At 42.0% G+C, this 20,229-nt stretch overlaps 1 protein-coding gene across 50 annotated transcripts in view; it reads right to left on the bottom strand.

Annotated features, from left to right (window-relative positions):
* Window positions 1-20,229, bottom strand: part of Sgip1 (SH3GL interacting endocytic adaptor 1) — a 197,938-nt gene that overhangs the window by 9,894 nt on the left and 167,815 nt on the right. For 38 of the 50 annotated variants that reach the window (XM_087549069.1, XM_087549073.1, XM_087549078.1 and 35 more), the window contains 4 exon segments: window positions 11,658-11,769; window positions 5,055-5,210; window positions 2,512-2,644; window positions 784-986 (listed from right to left, as the gene is read on the bottom strand). In XM_087549069.1, the coding sequence (XP_087405195.1) occupies window positions 784-986; window positions 2,512-2,644; window positions 5,055-5,210; window positions 11,658-11,769 (604 nt within the window). 50 annotated transcript variants of the gene reach the window in all.

The raw sequence follows: 20,229 nt of genomic DNA, 5'->3' as shown, positions 1-20,229 counted from the left end.
TTGAACTCAGAACCTCTGAAGGGCAGTCAGTGCTCTTAACCTCTGAGCCATCTCTCCAGGTCCCGCATTAGTTTTAAAGAGCTATTCTACATTGGTGCTGGTACTTGTGGAAAAAAAAGTGAAGCTCTCTTCATCCCCCATTCCAGAGTCTAGCATTCAGCATTTTCTAGTCCTATCTGATTCCCACCAGCTGCTAGCCTTTCTACGGTTTGGCGGTTCAGTGGAACACTGCATTCCCCAGACACCCCTGCGGTTAAGGTCCTAGCTGCAAGGGATGCTGAAGCTTGGGAGGTTGAAGAGGTGAACCTGTGTGCTATTTCCCTAACCAGCAACTGGAATGGAAAGAGTCTTCAAACACAGGGTCCAGCCTGGGCTCCTGGGTGTGTGTGTGTTGAGAAGGAGTTAGGCCAGTAGTGTTTTCTGATCATGGGAATCAAACTGTTAGGAGCCAAACCAACTTGATTTTCCTAGCAGCCAACTCCTCTCCTTCCCTAGGCCCTGTGCAGGGCATTCTACAGTGCACCGGGAACACTCACTTTCAGCTGAGATCCAGAGGAAAGCCTCTGTTTAGTGCTTGCACAGAAAGCTAAACATCAGATTTCCCTGATTAAAGCCTTTTTCTGCTCTACTGATCTGTGGTAGTTTTTTGTTTCTACCCAAGTCCTCGCACTGGCTTCTGAGATCTCCTCACACAGTAAAGCCTGGAGCTAGAAAGTGTACAGTCCCTTCAGCGGGCTTCTTTTGGAGAACAGAGCAGGGGGAGGGGGATGTGACGCTTTTTACCAGACTGCTGGAGGAAGCACAGCCTGAAGCTTGGTCACTCCTCCGTCTATGGGGACCAGGAACTGCACGTTGTTAAGGGCCACCGCGGTGGTCATGGCATCCGTGTTGTACTTATAGTCTATGCGCAGGTCAGTGCTCCCAGGTTCACACCGCCAGTTCACCGCCAAGTTCAGAGGTGTGGACTGAATGCCCTGGGCAGACACCTTGCCAAAGGACAGGAGAGAGAACATGTAAGTCTCAACTGTTAATCTAGCACCAGAGACTGCGCTTGGCTCACACTGGACTGGGCTTACAAATCCAAATGTCACACTAATGTTCCTGGTATTCAGAAACGGGATCCCAGGGAAAAGGGAGTGCAGGTGACAGGCGGGATACAGGTGGGAGTGTTGGGTCCTTGAGGTAACTGTGACGATTAGATGTATAATGCCATCTGTGGAAATCCCTACAACAGTTAGAGTCCACAAGTGCATTTTCTGTACTTAGGAAGGTGGGCCAGCATGTTGGTTAGAAGCTGCAGCCACAAGACTGGACAGTCTTGGGTGTGAATTCTGGTCTGCCGCTCAGCAACCTGGCTGATCTTGGACGCGTCACTAAATTGGCTCAGCCTCGATTATTTTCTCATCTGCCAAATGGGAATTATAAAAACAACATAGCTCGTAGGCTGTCAGGAAGACCCAAGGAGGAACAGCACCATGTCTAGCATACAGCAAGGAAGCGAGTCCTTCACACTTGTTAACTGTCAACATGCACGTCATGTTTGCCCTTCATGACAAACCAGGGAGGCAGAGCATGCTGGGCATTGCCACCATTCCTTTTAGATCTGTTTCCTTGAGATTCCATGAGATCAGAAGACCTGAACCCAGGTCCTCTGTCTGGAAAGACTACAGTCTATGCAGTCTAGTTAGAGCCGACAGTGAGGGAGTCAGAACGAGAGAAGGCCAGGTTTGAATAATGAAAGATTGCCTTAGGACAGTGAAATCAGTTTGAATTCCTGGTGTGAAGTGTAGAATTCACCTCTCCCCACTCCCTCAGCACACAACAGTCCTTTGGCGAGGGGTTCCTCCATCTTTGCATTATTTCTCAGCATACGTTTCATTAGAACTAATACATGATTAGAACTATTATCCTAGGAAAAAAATCTAGGTTAGATATCCTTGATCATTTAAAATTACAAGTATTAGAATGCTTGTGCTCTAACCATGATTATGCTGAGCTAACTTATCAATATCTATAACATTTTAAAAATAGATTTATTATGTGTGTGTGTGTGCGTGCATGCACACATGTGTGAGTTTATGTGCACCACATGCTTGTAGGCATCAGCAGAGACCAGAAGATGGTCTTGGATCCTCAGGAACTGGGGTTATGGACCACTAGGAAGTTGGAACAGAAGCCCTGTCCTTTGCAAGAGCAATAAGCGCTTTCCTTAGCTTAGCTTAACCTCTGAACTATTATAGGTGATAACCTATAATCATAAGTGTGTACTTTCAAATTAATTTTTGGGTCATGTTTCTATAATAGGCAAAACAAAACACCTCACTTTGTACGTCTGGCTATAATTAATATTCTCCTCACCAGTCCCTGCATAGTTCTTTAAGGCTTCAGGTTTTTAGAACCACAGCATTTGAATAATAGTAAAAGAAATGACACTTTATGCAATATTAGGTATTTTAGAATGTAAGTTTGTCATGTGAAACACTCTAACCCTGACCATACATATAGGCTTACCTGATATTTAAGCATGTCCACATTATAGTATGTAGCCTGGGGTTTTTGTTCCGAGACTTTCTTTAGGTGAGTCATCAGATTTGGCATGTTTACCCAGAATTCCTTGGTATTGGCATCATTTTGCGTATTATCACTGTAAGATGGGAAGAAAATCAACCATTGAGCAGCATCTCATCGGCACCTTCACCTTCACAAGAAGCATCTCAGCAGAGCATCTCCAGTTTCTGCATCCAACGTTGACAGTATGCACAGGACAGCATCTCCAGTGTGGTTCTGGCACGGCGCAGTTTGGCGTGGTGTCCCATAAGCCACCTGGTTCTCACAGGGAGGCACCACTGTGCCTCAAGCACTCCTGTGAGGCCCTGTCTATTGACTCAGCAGACTGACAACCAGCTAGTTCCTCATCCATACTTAACAGCTCTGCCTACATTATCTTACATTTTTAAAAGAAGATTTATTTATTTATATGAATACACTGTCACTTTCTTTAGACACACCAGAAGAAGGCATCAGATCCCATTACAGATGGTTGGGAGCCACCATGTGGTTGCTGGGATTTGAACTCAGGGCCTCTAGGAAGAGCAGTCAGTGCTCTTAACCACTGAGCCATCTCTCCAGCCCATCTTATTTCTACCTAAACTTATCATTCAGTGCAATCAAGGGAGAGCAAATTTATTTTCCTTTGGACTGGCTTAGCTAGAGGTTTTCAGAAACTAACCAGTTAAAAGTAGTGCACACTTGGAATCCTGGCATTGAGTAGACTGAGGCAAGAGGATCTCAAGTTAGAGGCCAGCCTGGTGTACTCAGTAAGTCCTTACCTTAAATGAAAAAAGTGAAGATTTGGCCTAACCAAGAAGGATATAGTTAACATCACTAAGATCATCCTCTGCCAGCATGCTTGATTTCATCCAAGTTCATCTAAACTGGTTGTTCTGAACCTACCGAATGCTGTGACCTTTAATACAGTTTCTCATGTTGTTGTGATCCCCAATCATAAAATTATTTTTATTGTTACTTCATAACTGTAACTTGGCTACTGTTAGGAATCATAATGTAAATATCTGTGTTTTCTGATGGTCTTAGGGGACCCCTGTGAGAGGGTTGTTTGACACCCAAAGGGTGGAGAACCCACAGGTTGTGAACTAGTCTAATTTACAAAAGCTCGCTTCATAAACAAGATGGTCTTGGAGTTTAATGGCGGTAATCACAGTAGTAGGAAAGCAGAGTGCAGTCTTGGGCCTCTAAAAAGCTTAGTACCCCTGGCAGCTGGGGCTCAGCGGCCTGTTCAACCACCGTTTGCCTGGTCTATCCTGCAGCTGCTTCTTCACCCAGGATGAAGGATGGTCCCATGCCCTCTAGATTGGATCATGGGGACAGGATGGTGAATGAACAAACCAGCGGACAGGTGACTTTTAATGGAAAGAATGGGGATTATCCAGGAGAATGGCAGGGGGACATAATTACTTTGGGATAGTCATTGGGGCTGGAGAGGGCAGGAGATGATCAGGGGAGGCGGAGGAGCTGAGAGGAAGTGGGGCCATAGGAAGGTAGTATTAGAAGATGGGCGAATAAGCACCCCAAGCCCTGGTGTGAGACCTGACTCCATTTGTCTTTGATACGTAGGGACTAATGAGGAGAACGGGTACGTGGATTTGGGTAGATGCTCAGAGGCAATGGGGACAAGCTGAGGTTCTGGGCGATGGGCCACATGAAGCCACTCATCAGCTATGAGCAAACAGCAAAAAGCAATGAGCTCATAAAGTTCACTGGCTGTGAAAATGAACTGGGTCAGACCAGAGTCAAGGAAGGAAGCCAGTGTGATCGCTATAACTCAGGGACGTGATGTTGGCACTAGTCCAAGGAATGAGGCTGTAAAGGCAGAGTGCGGGCACTTTGGAGAGAGACTTTACTAGAGTAGCCACACTTAATGATGGGCAGGAAGCTGTCAAGAGTGACGGTTGTCACACCCACCACAAACCAGCACATGTGCAGAAGCCCATAATGAAGGCAGCGATTCAGGCTTGAAATGAAAAAGTGTGCATTTACAGGAACAAGTCCACACGGCCTTCCCTGGTGTGACGCATGCCAAAAGACGACCACCGTAGTAAAGTTGTGTGTTTCACAGGAAAGGTTTCCAAACTCGCACGGAAGAAGATCCCACAGTTCCAATACTATTGTCACCTAAAAAGGTGTTTGTACAAGAAGTTTTCCAGTTACTGGGTCTCTCACCTACTACCCTTATCAACTGTTAGTTAGTAAAGAGGTGTGTATAGATTGTCAGCAATATGAAGCTTTTAAAAATGCCTCTTTACCCTGTTTGAAGTCGGCCACTAAAACACAAATGCATATACAGCTATACATTCGCACAGCATCACACAGAAAACTTGACAGCTAGCACGTACCAGGGTGTCTAGGTGTCAATCTATCTGCATGTCTGTACTATAGAGAAGCAACCACAGTGTTCACACAGGGAGCACACCTTATCTACTCACAGGGTGCCAAGACAATCGTCTCTTTAAGACTGTACACAGAATCATATTTACCAGCAGAGAAGTTGGGGGTTCGGCAGGACGTGCTCTAACCGGCTGGAATTTATCACCCGAAAAGTCAGAGCGGCTGGGGATGGGTTGTTGGCAAAGTGTCTGGTGATACCGGCAGGGAAGGACAACACCATTTCTCCTGTGATCTTAACAATGCATCTGAAACACCAAACACATGGGAGGGAGGAGCAGAAACAGGGTCAGGATGCTGGGATGCAAGGTGTGGTGCAGACGGAAATGGTTTGATTGACAACCTAAAACACCCCCAGAGTTAAAGACAAAGTTACAACTATGCTTTGCCAAGTCGTTTCCAGCTTGCCTGAGAACTCGAGTGCTGGGTTGTTTTTTTTTTTAAAAAGAGCCTTAGTTGTTAGAAAACATATAGTTTGTTTCTAAAAGTGGTGGCTACTTCAAGAACTGGACGTTTGAACTTATCTTTAGGGGATTTGACAATCTGTTTTGAGGAGTAACATATACCCCTCTGCTAAAATGTCATAAGCAAAGAGGAAAACATGGCCTAAAGTCGTATTTATCGTGTGTAGGAGCAGGCACACACACCTGTGGCAGTCAGAGGACAACTTGGGGGAGTGTATTTTCTCCTTCCACCACGAGGGTTCTAGGGATGGACTCAGATCGTCAACCTCGTGGGTAAGAGCTTTTGTCAGTTAAGCCATCAGTCGCCCAAAAGAGGCTGGTTATTTTTGTTAAATGTTCAGGTTGTGGAGGACCAGCCCAAAATTGTCAGTCAGCCTCACAATGGAGTCTTTCGGTGTTGTGATTTTTGTGTATGTGGAGATGTTACATTACATGTTATCACGGCTCACTGGGAAATACTTTAGCTCATTAGGTAGTGTGATCAGAGTCCTTTAGGCATGCCGGGGTAAAGACCTACTCTATTAGTTCTTCATTCCTTAGCTTGCCTAGTTTGTCACAGTTAAAGTTAGTCACAGAAATTAAAGCACAGGTAGATGAAATTATGGAAGGAACCATTTTTAAAGGATTCATGGAGGTATAAGGATGATACGACTTATTGTGTAGAATTTCATGCGTTTCTATGTTATAAAATCAACACACGCCCAAACCCCAGGTTTCCATTGTCCCCAACACTTCTTCCTGCCTGTCTGTAATCCCTCTGTCCGGCTTTACACTCCCCAACCTCAGGAACTTTCTATGTGTTTTTACCACTCAGTATCGCTCTGCACTCTCTAGAATGTCATCTAACAGACATGTGCTTGGAGGTGGGATCAGACTTGTTCCCTAGAGGACTTCGCTTCATAGCTGTCCACGCAGTTCTGTGCATCAGTAATTAATTTTTTCTCTTGGTGAGTGGATATATCATATTTTTAAAAAGGATAAATCCATTCACCCATTGAAGAATATTAGAGTTCATTCCAGCTTTCATCTGTCACACAGGTGTGGTCAAAGTATATGGAGGTCTTTGTGTGGGCGTGGCTCTAGTTTTTCTTGCTATGTATGAGGGATCAGGGGGGCTTGTGTTGGGTGTAACTTTACCTTTTAATGTAACAGCCCAACTGCCTTTGTTTCTTTCTTTGCCCTGCCTCCTCTCTCTGTCTTCTTTCTTTCTCTCCTTCCTTCCCTCTTTCCCTTCTTTTCTCCCCAAGTGTTTTTCTAAAATGGAAAATGAAGCTGTGTGTGAATCTCAGAATTCCCACATACTAACCAGCATTGTGTATCTTCCTTTCAAGTACTTGGTGAGTAGTGAGGTCTCATTGTAACTTAACTTTAAAGAAAGGCTAAGAATCTTGAGATTATTTTAAAGATTTAATTATCAGTTACTATTAATGCATGTGTGAGTGTGTGTGAGCGTGAACCCTCAAGCTGTGAAGCATCTATGGAGGTCAGAGGTCAACTTGCAGGAGTTGGCTCTGCCCTTTCACCACACAGTTTTCTGGGGGATGTTCAGGTTTAGCAAAGGTGTCTTTCCTGCTGTGCCACCTTGCTGGTCCCCTCAGATCCTTTTCATGTGCTAATGTGTCCTTAGCTCATTAAAGATGGTCTTCCCAGATTGCCTGCCAAGTCTTCAAGTCAGTTTTTTTTTCTCTTACTGAATTCTAAGTTATTTTCTTTCAGATACTCCAGGAGGGTGTCCTTCATCAGGTGTCAGCTTTGAAGGCTTTGCTCAGGTCTGGGGATCTGGTTTCCTTTTACCTGAAAACACTTGGAAGAGCAAACGAGGTTTTAACTTACATGTCCTTCTTAAGAATGGAAATAATTCAGGAATTCTTTTATGTTTTATCTCAGAAGTCTTTGCTAAACCTAAGATCAAAAGAGTATCCCCTGTACTTTCCTCTAATTTCTATCATTTACTTTGCCATTTATCTTTATAAAACATTTAGTAAATATTTTTATGTGTGAGACATAGCTCGGCTGGTTTCTGTTCTTCCTTTATTTCCTTCTTTTTTCCTTCTTTCCCCTTCTCCCTGCACACCCACTCTTCCATTTGTTGGGGAAAGTCTATCCTTTCTCTCCCAAAGTACCCTGGAAATTGTGTTTAGAGTTGTTATCTAGCTAGGATCCTGTTTCTGGGTCCTTTGTCCTGTCCCGTGGAGACAGTTTTCATTGTCTTCTTTACTACAGCTTGATGATAGTCTTGAAATCACATTGTATTTGTCTCCAACTTTGTTCTTTAAAAAATATATTTTTAACATTTATTTTATTTTCTTATGTGTATGAGTATTTTGCCTGCACGTATTGAAAGATAGTTTTAAATTGGCTCAAAACTCAGCAACAGGATCTGACTCAGGAAGACAGATTGTTAAAAATGCAGGAGAACTGGTTCAGAGTCACTGACCCTCCCGCTTATCACCGAACTGAGTAAAAGAGTAACGGGTTTTGTTCTGCCCCTGTGATGTTTGTTCAAGCCCCCATTGTGCCCTCCAGCCCTTGTGTCCTGCAGAGAGTATTCAGGGGAAACCAGCGACCATGTGTTTCATATGCAGATGCCTCATCAACTCTGACAAACATTTACCCTAAAGGACAATCAAAATCTGTTCTCAGGAGAATGCTTGACCTTTCCCCTCATTTAAACCCTAGAGTCTTAAGAACAATCCTGTGACTTTGAGAGTTTCCCCTTGTGACATTTTTGGTATTTCCTTTTGACAAGCCCTCATCTCCTGGAGCTTGTGACGTCTTCCTTTAAAAAGCCATTCTCCCAGACACTCGGGGTCGACGCCTCTGTCTCCTGCATGGGATACCTGTCGGCCCGGAGATCTCCGTAATAAACCTCGCCTTTGTGTATTACATCCAAAATGGTCTCTCTGTGTCTGGGGTCCGAGATTTCCTGAGACTTGAGTAAAGGTCTCCCTTCGGGGATCTTTCAGTATCACTATGCATGTGTATGTGTGTGTGTGTGTATGTGTGTGTGTATGTGTGTGTGTGTGTGTGTGTGTGTGTGTGTGTATGTGTGTGTGTGTGTGTCTGGTGCCCTCTGAGGGCAGAAGAGGTCACTGGGTCCACTAGAACTGGAGTGATGAGTGGTTTTGAGTTACTGTGTGGGTAATCTGAACATAAATTGAGTCCTCTATAAGAGCAACAAATGCTCTTAACTGCTGAGATCTCCTCAGCCCCTGGCTTTGTTCTTTTTCAAAGTTCTTTCAGGAATGGGTCCTTTGTATTTCCAACCTGAATAGAATCATAGCAGCAACTTCAGCATAAAATCAATTTACAAGCTCAATTCCAATGCATCCTCTACTACCTACTTTGGGAGAATTAGAATTAAAAACCACTGTTTTTCTTTGCCTACATCAGATAAAGCTTTGTCGTAGAGGGTGCTGAGGAGACAATATATGGATCTTGCTTTGCCTTACTATTCTCCACTCACTAAATGAATATTTAAGATTTTTGTAATCATAGATTACTAAATTCCATTTCGCGATGCACTTTTATCCCTTTAGGAAAAGATTTTTTACCTTAATGACTGTTCCATGAGCGTTTGATGTGAGCATCAATGAGCTATGTGAATCTGAATTGTGAAAATTTAAAATAATGCAGAACGGAAGAAGAAATGAATTTTGAATGAAGCCTGAAGCCATGAAGCACCTATAAAAAAATGAAGGAATTTCCAAGCCAAGTGGCATGTGACTTAAAAATCTACTCTTCCTTCCACTCCTGCCACAGGAAGCAATTAATTCTCTAGCTCGGCTACTGGATCTACAATCAGTTCTAGGGAGGAGCTGTAAGAGTCTCAAGTATGGGGAGAGCATGAGAACCATATGTTTCCCTGCAACTGCACTGCACTGTTGACGCAGAGCACACCGCTTCCTCCTGAGCGTGTTCTGTGTGCGCGTACCTGAGCTGCTCAATTAATCAACCCACTTGGGCGCATCCACTCTGAAAAATCTTTCACCTGTTACAACACTCAGTTCAAAAGATCCTTTCTGAAACCTTCCTTACCATCCTCATCTTTCAGCCTTCTCACTTAACACTTTTCTAGGTCGGACATAAGGACAGGTTTTCTTTTTTTAATTGTGTACTCAAAATAATTGAGGTCTTGTCTTCCACTGAACCATATTTACACTCCTTCTTCACCAGACTCTAGATTATTTCACACGTAAGTCTTATTTTCCATCCTAGGCGTCTTCACCTATCGCCTCCTGCCTGGTACAGTGGTGAAACTTAGATGCATCTGCAGAACTTAGATGAGGGAGTCAGCTTGAGTCATTTAAGAACTACAACTTGAGCACCCCCAGCCTTGTTTTGATGCTGAAGATACAGCAATGGAGAAAGGGGTCAAAATCCACCTGTTGGAGCTTCCATTCCAGTGGACAGGGAGAGACAGACAAGGGACAACTGGGAAAAAATGTATGTGAGGTGTTAGGGGTGTGGAAGGGACAGGGGAAGGGAGGGAGGGATGGAAGAGGTGTTAGGGAGGGTGAAGGGGGAGGGGGACTGCTGTTTATTGGCTGGATGAGAAATTCTGTTTGATAAATTTGTTGAAAATTGAGTGAGGGGTCAAACTGCTCATGTACGTGGGAGAAAACTTCAGTGAAGCAGAGAGAGACTGAGTGGGAAACAGAATGAGGCATAGAGTACAAACAGCTATAGGCTAATGTGGCCTAAGTGGAGAGAAGAGGGAGGTATATAGACAAGCAAGGAGAGAATAATTCAGATTAGATCAGGGAGGGGGCAACGGGGTGTGACTGGTGGCTCTTCATCAACAGAGCACAGAGCACCCAGGACCTCAGAGATCCCTGGGAAATGTTTTCCCTGGGAACAGATGAGAGTTTGGAGCATGGAAGTGGTGTGCTATATGGAGATGGATCTCAGAGGGGCCACAGTGGAAGCTGAGAGCACTGGTTACCTCTCTAAATACATCAGTGACTGAATGACTGGAAGCCAGTGAGAAGAGGAGGAGAGGGCTTGCTGTGCGATTCCCCAGGATTTTCACTAGAGTACACATCATTCTCTCCACATTTTATTAATTCTTTAAAAATAAATATGCTTCTGTTTCTTAGTTTTTATCAGCCCCAGTGTTCAGTTCAAGGCAACAGTTAGTCATTGGTGAGGGGTTCTTCCAACTCTCATAATAGGCAGTTGGACAAACTCCTCCTTCTAACAGAGTCTACAGGGACTAACATGTATGTAGTAAGTGTTTATCAGCTTAAGCTGACAGTGTTTATGTGCCCTATGCCAGCCCCTCTCCTTTCTCCCCCATTTCCTCTCTTTCTCTCATGTCCCACCTCTCCGGATCAACCCCAGTCTTGAAGGGTTTGTATTTTTGTATTATTATAGATCTAGAATAAGACCTAGTTATTGTTGAAAAAGCCATGGCACCAAGGAAGAATACAAGGTCTTGTGACTGGGTAAGATGCCCTGGGTCTGGATTACTAATTATATTGTCTTTCTAGAATTATATTGTCATGATGGTTTGAAACGACGTTTCAGAAGCGGAAAGCAGATCCATGCTTTGCAATGGGAATTCCCGCTTAAATGTGTTGCTCCGATTGCTCACTGCTTAATAAAATTAGTAACGCCACTTGTGAGCATGTCTATTGCTTCACACTCCTCTTCTCCTAGACTGTAAGTTTTTCTTCTTTTAAAGTCCCGTTCTTGTGAGTAAAGAAAGGACTAAGAGCCATTCATCGATTGCTTAGGTTTCCTTTTGTTTATTGATGGGATTCAGGCCTAGAATTAAACTAATGATACACTTGACTTGACAGTAGTCTGGTGCAAGGGTTTGGTGTACCGGGTCGATTAATGATTCTTGTCAACAGTTTGGAGTCAGGATTCCCTTTGGTACAGAGTGTTAAGAGCCATATATCTCTCTGTGAAGAAACACACATATAACAGTGGTTCATGTCTTTAACACCAGAACATGGGAAGTAGAGGTAGACAAATCTCTTATGAGTTCAAAGGCAGTCTGATCTACGTAGCCATCTCTAGACCAGCCAGCTACATAGTGAGACTTTCTTTGAAAAAAGGATATGCAATATAATTTCATGGAATCTTTTGATTTATGGATCTGATCCATAGAACTCTTTTTCAGAAGGTAGGGTCAGCATGTTGACAGTGTCCTCCACCCCACCCTACCCCCACATGAGACACAGCAGGGCTTCAAGAAGACAATAGACCTCATCCCAGGCTTACTTGCTTGGATCTGCTCCTTTGAAGTAGGCATTGACAGTTTCTGTGAACGCTGCTGCAACCGGGAGGGTGTCCTGGGCCCCCATAGTTAGAGGACTGGGCCCCCTGGAGGAACCTGTGTGAGATGAAAGACTTCCACTTATTTACAGCTTATGTAAAAGGCACAAATACACTGAACTAAAGTTCCCTAAAGGATTGGGGGTGGGGTGACTCTCACTAAGAAAGTGATTACACAGTAGCTGTGTGTTCAACTCAGAGCACAAGTATTTAAGAGGAAATATTTGGCTGGTTTATAGACAAACATACTTGATTCAGTTACTTCACCACAGAAGAAAATCTAAGCAAATAACACAGTCACAGGGGCTTACACAAGCTCTGCATGAAGCAAGAGGAGGTATTTGCATGACAGTCTGTGCAGCAGGTGGTTAAAAGAGAGAGGCGTTAGCTTCCTGTTTCCCACGAGAGCATTCCACCAATCAAGTGCTCAGATTGAAAACCCACACTCCTGCCTTTGGAAGAGATGGTCAAGTGGTGTTACAGAGCTCAGGGCCAGGCTTCTGCATCATTTCTGCTCAGCTGCTCTCAGATTCAGCAGCTCAAGCTTCTTGCCTGAAGCATATGCCACCAGAATGTACACATGGACTTGCACAGGCAAAAGACAGCACTCATGCCATGGACCAATCTTTGTGTTCGCTGAACACCTGCTGTGTGCCAGGCGAGCCAATGCATGCCTCCCATGAGGGGTTTCACTGCCCCTTCCCCTTAGCCTGGGGGATAGGCAGGGAGAGTCACAATTTACAGAAGAGCACTGTCCAGGATAATACAGTTAACCAAGCAGTAAAACAAGAATCCCAATCTAGATTTGCTTTCCTGTAAAGCTTGTATTTTTACCGTCATGGATTTTTGCCCGTCTACCCTCCCCCACTTTTTTCCTATTTCATTCAGTATTAGTATCGTGTACTTGGTAGTAGTCACCAATCATCAATTTAGGGGATATTTGTTAGTATCTTGTATCAGGCCCTCGGGTAGATGCTGAGGATGCTCAAGATGAGTTCAGCGCGGTCTTTGTTCCCAGGAGCGACAGTTCAGTGTGTCCTTACGGCCACCCTCATACAACAGCATCGTCCCCACCAGCATTATCATCCCCACCAGCACAGGCCTCCACCACCACCATCCTTCACATTTACTATGTGTGCCTTACGTAACCATTTAGCAGACCGTCCGTATATTACAGGCATGGCTCCCAGCCTCCAGCACTGCCAGGAGACAGTGGAAACTAGGATATGGGGTCACATGGAAAGAATTTAAGTCCTTGACTGTATGCTCTTGAAAAAGATAAGACTCTACCTCTTCCCTGAATAATTCTTTGCTCTCTGGCCACTACGAGGCAAAATGCCTCCTCCATTGCACATTTCTGACATGATACGCTGTGTCACCACAGGCCTAGAGCACAGGGACAAGGAACTGCCACCCCAAATAAGCCTTTATTTCTTTTATGTTGATCTTTTAAAACAAGTTATTTATTTTTATTTGATGTGCATTGGTATTTGCCTGCAGGAATGTAAGGTGTCAGAGTCCTTGGAACGGGTGTTACTGACAGTTGTGGATGCCACTGTGTGCTGGGAATCGAACCCGAGTCCTCTGGAAGTTCTTAATTGCTGAGTCACCGCTCCAGCTCCTAAACTGAATATTTTAAACATTTTGTCCCAATAACAGAAAACCAATTAACACAGGATCAAGGCTTAAAGAGTTTCTACAACTTGCTCAGTTTTGTCTATCTGACATACAAAAATTTTAAGGTTGGTATTAAAGTGCCTCTGAATTCAAAATTTAGGTTTTGAGGACTATCTTATTTTGTTTTCTTAGTGGGAAATTATAGGGCCATATGGGTCAAGATATCAATTTCAGTCAGTTAGGGTGTGCATGTCTTGGACTATGGAATTGCAGATTTCCTGAAAAAGAATGAAGGTCATAACATTTCCTTAGGAGCACATGCAATCACCCATCGTTGATCTGAGCAAGGTGATGTTTACACTCACTTACAAATAATAAAATAAGAATGCAAGAAATGATATTATAGCGTTGCTCGATTCATTTGCTTCCTTGGATATTTGTAGAGTGATTAATAGGTCCCTAGGTGATGCTAACAAGTAGGTCAGAGTGGAGAGGGGTCTAGGCTGTTACGATTATAGCAAGGTCACGGTGTCCATGTCATTGGTGAGGTAGTAATATAAAACTACCACCAAATACAGCCATTCAACAAATAATAAACTGTTTGTATGGGAAAACAAAGCTGAAGGGATGGTTAGGAATTCAGTGATGAAGAGTTTTATACAAATATTTTGAAAAATTTAAAAGTGAAAACAGACACTAAAATAATTCTCCTTTGAGGGTCTATATGAAAATCGCCACATATATCATAAAGCAAAGTACACATATATTTAACATTTGTAATCTGAAGTAGGAGTATCAGTTTCTTGGTATTCCTGGAACTGAGATTAGAATAGTCCCCTAGAAATCGAGAGACCCATGGGGTATTGGAGATGTATGTGTTCTACATTTAGATCATGTTCAGTATAACGTAGAGCACTCATTGCCCTTGTGTGTGCATGTAGAGACCAGAGGCTGACATCGTATGTCTTCTTCAGTCCCTTTTGTCCCATTTTCAGAGACAAGAATTTCTCACTAAAGCTGGAGCTCACTGTTCTCCACTAACCTCCCTGGGCAGCAAGTCCCTGGGATACACCTGCCTCACGTTACTATTGGAGCTACAGAGGCATACAGAGCCATGCCTGGCTTTCCCTTGATACTGAGGATTGATCTCAGGTCCACAAGAATATGTAGTCAAGCACTTTACGCACTGAACTATCTCTCCAGCCTGAGGACTTGTCTTAAAAAGAAAATAAAATTGACAAGAAATGCAGATGTTAACAGATAAAGAATATTACGGGCATTTTATTATACTTTTGTGACTAAAGTGGTATGATTTAGGTAGATGATGGTCTTTTAAAGTGAATGGACAATTTTATATGAGTCATGCTATGCATGAGTATGAATCAATGGTGTTTACTGAGGAAGGACTTGCCAGTGAGTGGTCTGGAGCTCTGTTCACAAATTGGTCTTTTACTACCAGAATTATTAGGTGTGGTGAGGGTGATGATGGCAGTACCATTGTGAAGACTAGAACAGACATTCAGCCATGACACCGGGTAGAGGCTGGGAGAACAGGGTTTGGCATCCAGCCTAGGATTGCTTCTTTTCCTGATACTTGCTAAACTACTGGTTTTTTGGCAGGAATGATGCAATCATAACCATTTGTAGGCCTGTTGTGAGAATAAAAAGTACAGCATGTAGAGTAATGCTTGGTCTGTAATAGCATCAAATTAACTATTTTTTTTTTTTTTGGAGCTGAGGACCGAACCCAGGGCCTTGTGCTTCCTAGGTAAGCGCTCTACCACTGAGCTAAATCCCCAACCCCCAAATTAACTATTTTATGATGATTATCACAACTTAACACAATGTGGAGATAATCTGAGTAAGATGGGCTTATTGCTGGGCTCAAGAAAATTTAAAGAGTTGAAATACTGAGCTGAAACTGATGAGAAAAGTAGCAAAAATAAATATAAAATTCCTATATATTAAGATTGAAAAATTGCCAAGCAATCTGGACATGATATTGTGTATCTATAATGCCAGCATCCAGGAGGCTGATGCAGGAGGATGACAAGTTGTGGGCAGCCTGGGCTACATACTGAGACTGTCCCAAAATTCAAAACAGAATAAAAACAAACACATTGAAATAAGTAAGTCAAACATCTGTGGTTTTGAAAAAGGACACTATCTCAGTAGATGAATATGTGGAAAACAAAAAAAAACAACTGGGGCATATAGTTGGTTGACTTTCTGTGGTTGGTGAGCTCATGAGAAGTTACCAGGAGCACTTTAGCAGTTAGACCAAACTCTAGAACACCATGAGGCCAAAGCTGTAACTCAGATCTCTCACTTTCTGTCACCTGACTTCTCCTACTGCCCCCTACTATCTTCTACTCTTTCCATGTCCACTTCTTAGACACTATAATCATTCCTTTGGAATTGATCAATAATGCTTATGAAAGCAGAAACATATATATAAGATAAATACTTACAGAGAACACCTTTACCTTAAAGCACATACCACTTACAGTTCTAATTCCTTCATAGCTTGTACTTTGCCAAAAATAGAACATCTTTGTATTTTACTTTATTTTTTACACATTTTTTTTGGTCGTCACATCTGGCCTATTTATAATTTCCAACAGCTATTTACTACCCCTACAAGCCTTTCCCAAATGTTAGGTCATTTCTAGGTAGTAATCTAAAAATTTACTTCTATATTAATTGATCTTTTCCCTTTATATTATCTCCTGAAGATGAGAAAAAAATCATTGCTATAAAGTCATAAGACCAAATATAGACCATTTTAATTATGAAGAGTGCCAGGCGATATCACATAGATGTTGTGCTCAATGTGATTGGTCATAAGTGCATGCTTCCATGTCCTGTAAAACCGCAGAGTCTGGGTTTATTGAGATTTCTGACTGAAACCAGGATAATGTTAATGACAGTGAGAAAGTCAGAGTAATAGTCCAAGAGAATAAGAGCTCTAACATCTTAAAAACATCTGAAATTGTATTGTCCCAACTCAAGGGATCAGAATTTTTAAGGCCAGGAATCTGTAAGAAAACAGCATTGTGACCATAGGAAAGTCAGTTACCTACACTGCTCTTGGGAGGAAAGGGGACAACATACAGTGCACACTCAGCTCTCTGTCTTACGGTATCAGGTGCTTTGTAGGTATTGAAGGCTGTCACTGTGAGAATAACTTTATAACAGAGAATGGATGCTCTGAACATAGTTTCCCTTCACTGGAGGGTTGAGTACATGTATGGATTCTGCTGTATACAAGATAGAGGTGAGGACACAAATATGTAAAAATAAGACATAAGCCAAAGAAAAACTTAACACTGAGACAATGGTTCTCAACCTGTGGGCCAAATGTGTAAACCCTCAACCCCTTTGGGGGTAAAACGACCTTTTCACAGGGTTCACATATCAGCTACTCTGCATATCATATATTTGTAAGACCTTTTACAACAGCAGCAAAATTACAATTATGAAGTAGCAATGGAAACAGTGTTATGGTTGGGGGTAGGCAAAATATGAGGAACTGTATTAAAGGGTTGCGGCATTAGGAAGGTTGAGAACCACTGCAGTAAGAGTATACAACAGTGGTCCATTAAATGCTTAGTTGACCACAAGGTGAACTGCCAAGGGAGGGGATGTGATGACAAGGTTAACAAAGGAAGTATGTGCTCTACACTCATACCCACCAGGGTATGGAGTCTTGGTTTCCACCAGAGACAGGTCTTTGATATCTCTGTGGCTCAGTTTCCTCATCTTCAAAATAGCATTAACTAAAAATGATATGCTAGTAACCTGCACTACCCCGTAGAGGCAGTATTTTTGAAGTCCTTAATGTGGTATAAACTTGAAGACCATTGTGCTGCCATGGTTTTTGTTGTGGTGAAAATTGGTAAGACTATAGAGCTACAGTTTAGTCTTTGAATTAGAACAGACTTTTAGATAGAAAGCAAAGAGAGGTTTGGGGATTCCAGTACAAAGGGAATTTGCAGATTCCTTTCATCTTCAACTGGTTTTCTTTACTGTTTTCTGTATATTTATTCATGTTTAACTTGGCATATACCAGTAGGTGCCTAGTATATTGTTTTAAATTGTTTTGTGTAGTGTTTGTATCATGATAGGCTATAAAAATTGTTTGAAAGCCTATTTTATTAAAATTAATTTTAAAAATTAAAAAATAACATTTTAATTGTTTACTTATTTAAAACTACAATCATTATATTATGGCTAGCTTGCAAGAGACTCAAGGTAGGTGCAATATTTGTTATAACAAAAACACATCTCTGTTACTCCTCGAAGGGTCAGCCAATTAGTAGCAATTCCTGGGTATCAGGGGAAAGGACAACAAATTGTCATTCCACTAAGCCTGATGTAGGTTGGAGGCAAAGTGACCATTTTTACCTTGAGAGGAGAAAGCAGGTAATGTCCTAGTGTGTGAAAGAAACAGAAATACTCAGTACCTAACAGGAGAAGCCAACTATACAAGATTCAAGGTTACTCACTGCAAAATGTCACATAAGGGCAGCAGCCTAAACAGACATTAATAAAAGACAGGCACATGTATGTTAGATACAAGGGAAGCATTAAAATGGTTCTGTGCATTGCTGGAGAGACATCAAGGGAATGATATCAGAATTTGTCCATTTAGGTTACTTCATGGTTTTTCCAGAGTGGAAGGGAGGCTCTAAAAGAATGACGGGGGAGACTCAGAAGACACAGAGATGGGCTTTTTGAATAACATGTAGTGGGAACTATTACTTTGGACTGAGTCTGGAGGGGTGAGGGATGAGTATCAAATGCAGACTCTGAACATGTTATGGACTATAGCTGGGAAGGGGACATATTTTGCAACCTGTACCACAGCACCCTTCTTTAGTAGAAAGCTAACTCAAATGCTGTCATAAAAGTGATAGTTTTAAAAAATCAACCATCAAAAGAAGGTTAAAAATCAAGAGTTTCTATTGAACTATTTAATGGGTTTTCTCCTCTATTTGGAAGTGGTTTGAGACAGCCACAGTGGGCCGGGAAAGCCACATCCAGGCCTCACAGAAGGAGCCACATTTGTGTTCGGATTGAGTTATGTTTTCTCCTAAAAATGGTGGTAGGCTCTACCTGTTTAAAGTTGTCCTCCCCCTATTCTTTTAAAATAAAAATATGACACTTGGTATGTTCTTTTTCTGTAATGAAGTATTATCATTTATGGAAAAAGGGATTAGAATTATATGTGTCCATGTATGGATATAGTTCACCAAATGTAACGGTTTAAAGGTTTACAAAGCTATTGTATATTCAACTTGGATTAAATTCTATGTGACATTTCCCTTAGTATCAAAAGCATACCTCTGGAAACATTTTAACAAGATGAATCTTACAATTGGTATCAAAAGAAAAGCTGGGCCGGCTCACAGAGCATTTGTCCCACTGATTTTGAATGCAAGCTCAGATGGACTCTACCAGATTCTCTCTCAGTCTCTTCAGCTGAATTACTTAGATTAGAGTCCCTTAATGTATCTGACTGAACTTTAACACATTGGAACTTGTTTCCCTTGAAGACGCTTGGAAAAGAGAAAAACTGTTATGTGATGCAGTAAGAATGTGACCAATCAGTTTATGCAGAAGACTGGCTCATAGATGTGGCTGTGCACCTTCCTTGGAACTTAAATCCTATAATCTTGAAAGCTGGGGCCAATAGTCTGACTGATAGACACTGTGGCATAACACTTGGGTAGTAAGACACTAACTTTCAAAAGCTTCTGGCTGACTTTCAGGGAAGCTGTTTGCTTTGCAGAAACTTAGAAATAAACTTGGAAAAATAAATGTAGCTAAAATGCTGGAGTGTTTTTTTTCCTCCCTATGTCTTGTAAAATCAAGCTATCACTGTTTTATCACATTCAAACAAAATAAAAAAGCATACAAAATCAAGATTATAAATATGTTTTAAAAACCTACATCACTGTGTTAATAATCAAGTGTTGATTCCAATCACAATTCAGATATCCGAAGCTTAGATTTGATTTCTGATGGGTACGCAGAAGACAGTGGCTTGGATATCATCTGCTGACATCGGTTAGTAAACAAATATTCGTCTCTATATTGAAGCTTAATTTGCATCTCAAAATAAACCAGTGGAGAGTGTATCATTAGATGGCTTTGTGGGGTCAAGGAAATGCTACACTGGTGTGTGTGTGTGTGTGTGTGTGTGTGTGTGTGTGTGTGTGTGTATACAGAAAGGTGTTTCTTCAAGAAATTTCAACAAAATATTAAAAATGTTTTCTGTATCATCATATAAAAAGTGATTTTGGGTGAAAATTTTAATTTGTGCTTTTTGATATTTTTTTAATTTTTACAAGTAAAGTGTTTAAGTCAATATAATAATCACAAGAAAGCAAACTGAGTTATTTTTAGGTTCTTAGTAATGGCACAGAGGGTGTGTTAAAAGGAGAAGGTACAGAGCTGTGCCATGTTTGGTCAGATAAGTAAGCCATGGATGCACGGAGTGGCAGTCACACGGAGAATATCATAACCCAAGTACAGTGGAACAATAACAGGCATTGTCTGTTGTTATTAGACCACAGATTATCTTACTTTCTTACGTGTTCACTTCTCCCAGTTTTCTATAATGTCCACGAGTAATAGTATAAACACATGGGAATTATTTGGGAATCTTACATCGAGGTTTCTACATTTCTATTTTTAATTTCTTACAAGATGCCTTACTATTGAAAGTTAATTTTCCGATGGGGTTGACATGGATAGAGGAGGAGGAGGAGGAGGAGGAAGAAGAGGAGGAGGAGGAGGAAGAGGAGGAAGAAGAAGAGGAGGAGGAAGAGGAGGAGGAGGAGGAGGAGGAGGAGGAGGAAGAGGAGGAGGAGGAGGAGGAGGAGGAGGAGGAGGA

Source organism: Rattus norvegicus, chromosome 5 (assembly GCF_021556685.1).
Source record: "Rattus norvegicus strain SHRSP/BbbUtx chromosome 5, alternate assembly SHRSP_T2T, whole genome shotgun sequence".
In the NCBI taxonomy this organism is placed as follows: Eukaryota; Metazoa; Chordata; class Mammalia; order Rodentia; family Muridae; genus Rattus; species Rattus norvegicus.
The sequence above is the reverse complement of the archived record's forward strand: the minus strand, read 5'-3'. Positions and strand labels throughout refer to the sequence as shown.